At 38.4% G+C, this 6413-nt stretch overlaps 2 protein-coding genes across 2 annotated transcripts; one reads left to right on the top strand and one right to left on the bottom strand.

Annotated features, from left to right (window-relative positions):
• Positions 1-389: 389 nt before the first annotated feature.
• On the bottom strand, positions 390-964 carry LOC148203679 (uncharacterized). Its single transcript, XM_088107320.1, has 2 exons — positions 718-964; positions 390-650 (listed from the first exon to the last, which is right to left on the bottom strand). Exons 1-2 carry the CDS (start codon positions 928-930, stop codon positions 390-392), a joined length of 474 nt encoding a protein of 157 aa, XP_087963446.1. The 5' UTR covers positions 931-964.
• Positions 965-4165: 3201 nt separating this feature from the next.
• Positions 4166-5401, top strand: LOC124821557 (uncharacterized). The gene has a single exon (XM_047293457.2). It carries the CDS (start codon positions 4254-4256, stop codon positions 5052-5054), a length of 801 nt encoding a protein of 266 aa, XP_047149413.2. The 5' UTR covers positions 4166-4253; the 3' UTR covers positions 5055-5401.
• The last annotated feature ends 1012 nt before the right edge of the window (positions 5402-6413 follow it).

Consider the following 6413-nt stretch of genomic DNA (forward strand, 5'->3'; position numbering starts at 1 on the left):
ACACGGAGGTTGTTCGAAGACTGATGCAGGAGGGTGGACGACCAGACCGAACGGTCTTGAGCACGGACGTAGTTGGACGAGCGGTACACGAGGGAGGACGACTAAACCGAACGCTAGGGAATAGGGACCTAGTTGGACGAGCGATAGACACGGTAGTTGGACGAGCGTTAATTATTATGTAACATTGCTGTGAATAAAATAAACATTCAACAATTTTCAAAAGGCCTTAAAACCTGCTACATTAAACCAAAACCTCAATTTATTATGTTTATCACTTCAGTAACACAACTTCATTCCTTCACATCTCGTCATATACATAAAAAGTTCCATCCTAACAAACCGAAAAACCCGGCTAATTTCTTCCTAAGAATACGATCAACACTACTACATTATGGATTTATAATCCATATTGAAATTACAATAATATTAAGTAAAAAAATCAAAATAACCAATCCTGTCAACACCTTCATCCATTTCTCCACAACGTTGACAGATTTAATCAAATCACTCATCATCTTCGATCCACCTCCCATTTCTCCTGTCTTTGACAAAGACTCATGCTTTTCTTCCCACTTCACATTCGTATAGCTTTTGTCATTACCGTCTTCACAACACCATTTGAAGAAATTGCAACCACCTTCATGTCCAGTCTGTGAAAAAAATAACAATTAAAACGACTTTCCACTCAAACAAAACACTACTTCTACACGTTCTTACCTTGTACTTAGGGCAGCTCCAGAATTGCTTCCCTCTGTTCTTAGCAGTTCTAGCTGTTCTTACCACTGTTTTCTCTCCACAGAGGCAAAGGGGTGATACACCATCAATGGTAGATACTCCACCACCACGAAAAACGACATCACAGTTTTGATTCCGCCACCCATTGCATGTCGAAGATGAACAAGAATGCGATTTCTGCACTTCATTATCCATCACTTCGAATCGAACAAAGAACGCGCACCCTCCCACTTCCAACTACATAAGCTTCACCAACGAACACCGGCAAAACCATACATGGGGGACCACCAAATTGCAATCAAAACCAGAGACCAAACCATACATCAATGGGGGACCACCAAAATGCAATTAAAACCAGAGACCAAACCATACATCAATGGGGACAAACACTGACCTTCCTTGAGATTAACCTCCACTGACCACGTGCTTCAGCTTCTTGCTTCCAACAACAAAAGGACCCACACTTGATTTTTGGATCGAACTTAGGATCGCGATTTTTGGCCTCTCACGCGAACCCTAATAATAAAAACCCTCAATTTCTTTCCCCAATCTCATGTGCATTCCTCAATTAAAACGTCTTGCCCTTTAATTTTTTCAAATTTCCTACTTTGCCCTTACCCAAAACTGAATATACATCTCTGCATACCAATTATTTAATACAAAAATCGTTTTAAATGCCACGTCTGATTAGTAACTGCACTCAACCATGCCACGTAACCAATACTGTAACGGCCGTTTGTCCAATTTAACGGCAGGCCTGTAATTGATTCAATTTTACAAAAACAAGGACTCAATTGATACGCCGAAAATGAAGAGGACCTATTTGAAATTCATGACCAAAATAGGACCTACGGAGACATTAAACCTTAATTTTATATGTATCTCTATGTTTGTATCTGGACAAGCACAACTTGAAAAGAACTTCCTCAACACTCAAAATGGCTAGAAAAATAGATTGAATGTGATGCAAGACAAGTGCGGAAACCTCAAGGAAACACTGCAACAACATATTAAGCTCCCATTAAAGTTAGTTTAACACAACAAAATGCAATTGGAACATTAGAGCAACACCAATGTAGAAAACGAAGCCAATGCACAAAACGGAAACCCAATGCAGGAACGAAAACCCTAACACTAAAACGAACCTCTGAAAATGGAATTTGAAACCAAATGCTAGAATCAAAACAAAAAATGAAATTAAATACAACAACTAACTTAGAAAATGAAATTAAACATATAAATGCAACTTAGAAAACGAAATGGAATTGAAATTGGGAATAGGGTAAACTACAGAGATTGAACAGAGATAGAAAACAAAATTTAAAAGACGAAAATGGAATTACTAATAAAAATGAAATTACAAACCCTCAAGGTGCAGCACTGTTCACGTAGCTTCTAAGAAAAACTTAAAATGAGAGACTGAAGAGAGACCCTAAAGGTGGTGGCTACTGGCTCTAAAACCTAGGTCAACCCTCCTTAGTGGGCCTTTTCTAATTTGACCAAAATAGGCCTAAATGTGCAAGTATGGTCCAACATACACTAAAAACCAAATAAAAAACGAAAATGAAATTTAATGCCGTTGTGGATGAACGAAAATGACATAAGAGCCCTCTCAGAGTCCCAAAATATTATCCTAAAATTTCCTCTGAAAATAATAACAAAAATAATGAACCTCAGATAATTCAAATTAATCAAAATAAGAATTATTAGTCAAATTAAATCCAAATATCAAAACTGAGAAAATGTTGGACAGTTAAGCACAATTTCCTAATTAAATCTAGTACGAGAAGCTAAGTGAATGAGAGAAAATATCGATTCATCAAGGTTCTAAGATGAACCATCGGTCCCTCCAATAAAGATGACCAAACATTTACCTTAGACTTCGACTAATAAGAGGTTTATGTTCCTACCATGCCTAATAGTCTCACATCATTTAGGAGTTGAGGCCAAAGATAATTTAAATACTTCTTCCAACTTTCGAAGTGTCTTTTAAAGATAAAATCGTGACGAAACACAAATTCCAAAGCGAACAATATCTCAATTATTATAAAACAATTATTTAACTTTTAAGAGTCACATAATCTACCTTAAAAACATCTCGATCAAATCTAGTAAAAACAAGCATAATTCTATTCTACTTCTCTTCAAATTTGTCTCAATTCTTATTCTTTCTTTGCTTAAGATTATCATTTATATGAAGGGTTTTTTGTGTTTAATTTTCGGGATTAGTTTATCTGGATTTAGCTTTTTCAAATACATAATTGATCTTACCAAGATCTTGAACGTGAATTTGCGGACAAGTGACAAAATCCTAACGATGACTTTGAGAGCACTTACTCGTGGGAATGAAATCCCTTGCTACTCCAAAGGGGGAGATCCACCTATAAAAGACTTTTCGACGCTCAAGTCAGTAAGAGAGTTTAAGATATTTATGAATATAATAAGTATGAGTGGTTATCAAGTGTATGAAGTGAATCTTACTTACAGAATACTAGTTATATTTATAAGACCAACATAGACCGTTGACCTATGTTCCTATTAAAATAATACCTACTTCAAATATATAATAAAAATATAATAACATAATGATAAATAATAATCATAATATAAAATTATCAAAATTATATGAATATTATCCAAATACACTTAAGTTCAACTATTCCTTAATAGAAAAACTTAATAATAGATAATGCTCTTTAGAATATTTATTACACGGGATAGAAATAATAATCTTGAATACAACTACTTTCTCAAAAATATACATGGGAGAAAAAATAAGGCTAAATTATTTAAAGTCTTTAAATTTTTGACATTTTATTTAGTTCGTTTTCTCAGTTTTTTAAAATATTTATTTTAATATTATTTTTCTTTAAATAGAGTAATTTTAGTCTTTCTTTTTTTCATAAATATAACGTCTGTTGATGGCTGTTCATAAACATAATTGGTAGAGCGTTGTGTTGACGACAGTTTTGTTTCCACAGTGAACTTAAGTTGAAGGAAGAACTTCTAAAATTTGTGGCTCTGAAATAATTTGCTCCACACTCGCAACAATTTGAGATGTAGGAGAAATTTGGAATCTGACTTTTGAGATGTGGGAAGAATGCCAAAAATGAATTTTAAAATTAAGAGAAATAGTAATATATAATAAAGGGATATATTTTTGATAAATGAAGTGTGACGTAGGTATTTGAAGCGAGAAGGGTGTCGTAATCAAACCGTCCACTTGGCGAGAATCTCTTGTTTCTAATTAGGGAAATCCAACAGTCATTTTCGCAATCTCTATTGGCACACGTGGTCCATGCACTTCCCCCACACTTACCCAACACTTTACTGCTACGTGCCCACCGCCACGTCTCTCTCTCGCTCGCACGTGTATCGTCACTCGTGTCGTCTCTCCCCACTATTCCTATAAACCCAACCTCCACTCCCTGCATTTCCCTCTGTGTTTCTCCAACCTCTTTCACGGTCACTCTCTCTTTCTCTCCAAACCATAAACACAGAAAACCCTAAACACACAAATGGAAACTAAGGGAGGCTGCTGCATCACCAAGTGTCAAACACCTGCTGCACACCGCATCTCCAAGGTCCACACAATAATGTTAGGCTTTCGCCCTATAGCCCCCAAACCCCTTCCCGCCGCTGCTCTTTCCGACGCTTCTTCCTCCGAAACCACTGCCGACGTCTTCTCCAGATCCGTCGCATCTAAGCGAAAGCGCGCAAAAGGTAACACCAACTCCAACTCCAACACCAACACCAAGCGCTGCACTCGGAGCAGAATCGCGCCTCCTCCACCACCTCCGCCTACAACGCTCCCGCTGCTGCCGGAGACTCCGGTTCTGAAGAAAACAACCACCAGAGAAAGCCACAAGGACGCGCCGGTGTGGCTGAGCTTCGGGAACCGCGGCGGTGCAGGTGCGTCGGTGGATCCGTTCTGGTTCCCGGCGGCGGGATCGGTGGTGACGGTGGAGTGCGTGACGAAGATGTGGCGGGAGGAGGAGGGGCCGGGGTTGGGGAGTGGAGACGAGGAGAGGAAGGCTAAACTAGAAGAGGACACGTGTCCGGGGTTTATATCAGACGGTTACGGGAGGGTGACGTGGACGAATGGTGCGTACAGGGAAGCAGTTGGTGAGGGAGGAGTATGGCTGGCGATGAAAGCGAGCGTATCGTATCCGTACCGAGGGTTCACGGGCTGGGTTAAGCTGCAGTACGCTTCGGGGAAAGAGAGAACTGTGCCATGTGACGTTTGGAGTATGGATTGTGGAGGTTTTGCGTGGAGGTTGGACGTTAAAGCCGCTCTTACCTTGAGCTTAGCTATGTGATATGATATATAATATACTACTACTAACTGCTCTTCAGGTTCTTCACCAAACAAACAAAACAAACTCCCTTTGAAACGATACCGGTTCCTCCCTGGCACCTCCACCTACTTAGGACTGCAATAACTGTGAATTTATATATATATATATATATATATCATCCTCTTAGCCTTTTGATCGTGAAGTGTAAATTAATATGGACGTGCTTTTTGTGAGATCGGAACGTTAATTTCAATCTGTAAACCAAATATGAATATATTACCTTATGTTCATTGTGTCAAGTTTTGTAAATTCCACTGGCCAACCTTTGTATGGTTTTTGATGTTGTATATGGGATCATATGTTTTGCAGCTTTGATGCTTGGTTACGGTGTTGATCATACGAGAGGGGATGCAGGAAACTAATAAAAAGTTGATTAGGAGTTGAAGTTGATGTGAAAGTAAATTATTTTTAAAAAAGTTAGAAATTTTGATTTAATTGGATTGGCGTGAGGATAGATCTGATTAAAGTGTAGAGTAAATAAATAGTATGAAAAAGAGGATGTGATGGGTGGGACAGATGGTGGAGTAGGGTTGGGTGGAGAAGAAGTAACAGTGTTGGTTAGTGTTTTCGGTTGGGTGGGGTAAGGGTGATGGTCATGGTGGTGAAAAGATTGAAAGAAAGATATGGCTTTATTTACTTAACATTCCAATATGCCATTATAAGCTCCTCGGAAGTTCCTCATTGCACCACGTCGCTGCATCTCACTACCATGCATACTTTTCCACCTTTTTCCTTATCTGTATTTCCTTTCTTTCTTTCTTTCGTTTTTTCTCTTTCCCCTTAAGAATAACCTCTTCCAGGACTGCTAATTTCGTTTTCGCTGCCAAGACCTATCCTTATCTTCAAATTACGTACACTAGCCGTCACGCACCCAATGGAACGCTCGCATTGCAACCCAATATGGTATTTTCTCATAACTTTTGGAGAAGAAATATCAAAAGAATATAATACTAAAAGTGTGTGACACAAGAAACCATACCTGAAATATTAGGCAGATGTAGTGTACTGGAAAAGGAAAATGCTTGGTACAGACGATGCGCAAAACACTGTGACAATAGTACTGAGAGGACTTCATAATACTTGAAAAAGAAAAAAAGTAAGATGCATAACATGGATCGTGGAAACAACATCGAAGAGAGTGAGGGATGTGGGACATGCTTATTCATAATATTTTTGGGATAAAATATGATTTGGTTCTTGGAAAACGGCAAAAGTATTAAGTACATTTTAAAATGTTTTCGTATTAGACTGAAACATGACACGGTTAACTAAAAATGTGGATTAGTGAGGAATTTCGAACTTAATCTGCAGTTAACAGTT

The sequence above is a fragment of the Vigna umbellata genome, chromosome 2 (assembly GCF_029865625.1).
Source record: "Vigna umbellata cultivar VRB3 chromosome 2, Vumbellata_1.0, whole genome shotgun sequence".
Lineage (NCBI taxonomy): Eukaryota > Viridiplantae > Streptophyta > Magnoliopsida > Fabales > Fabaceae > Vigna > Vigna umbellata.

Coding starts and splice junctions, on each gene's coding strand:
- LOC148203679 (XM_088107320.1), bottom strand. CDS start 930: ATGGATAATGAAGTGCAGAAATCGCATTCTTGTTCATCTTCGACATGC. Junction 651..717: donor GGAGCTGCCCTAAGTACAAG/GTAAGAACGTGT, acceptor TTTTTTTCACAG/ACTGGACATGAAGGTGGTTG.
- LOC124821557 (XM_047293457.2), top strand. CDS start 4,254: ATGGAAACTAAGGGAGGCTGCTGCATCACCAAGTGTCAAACACCTGCT.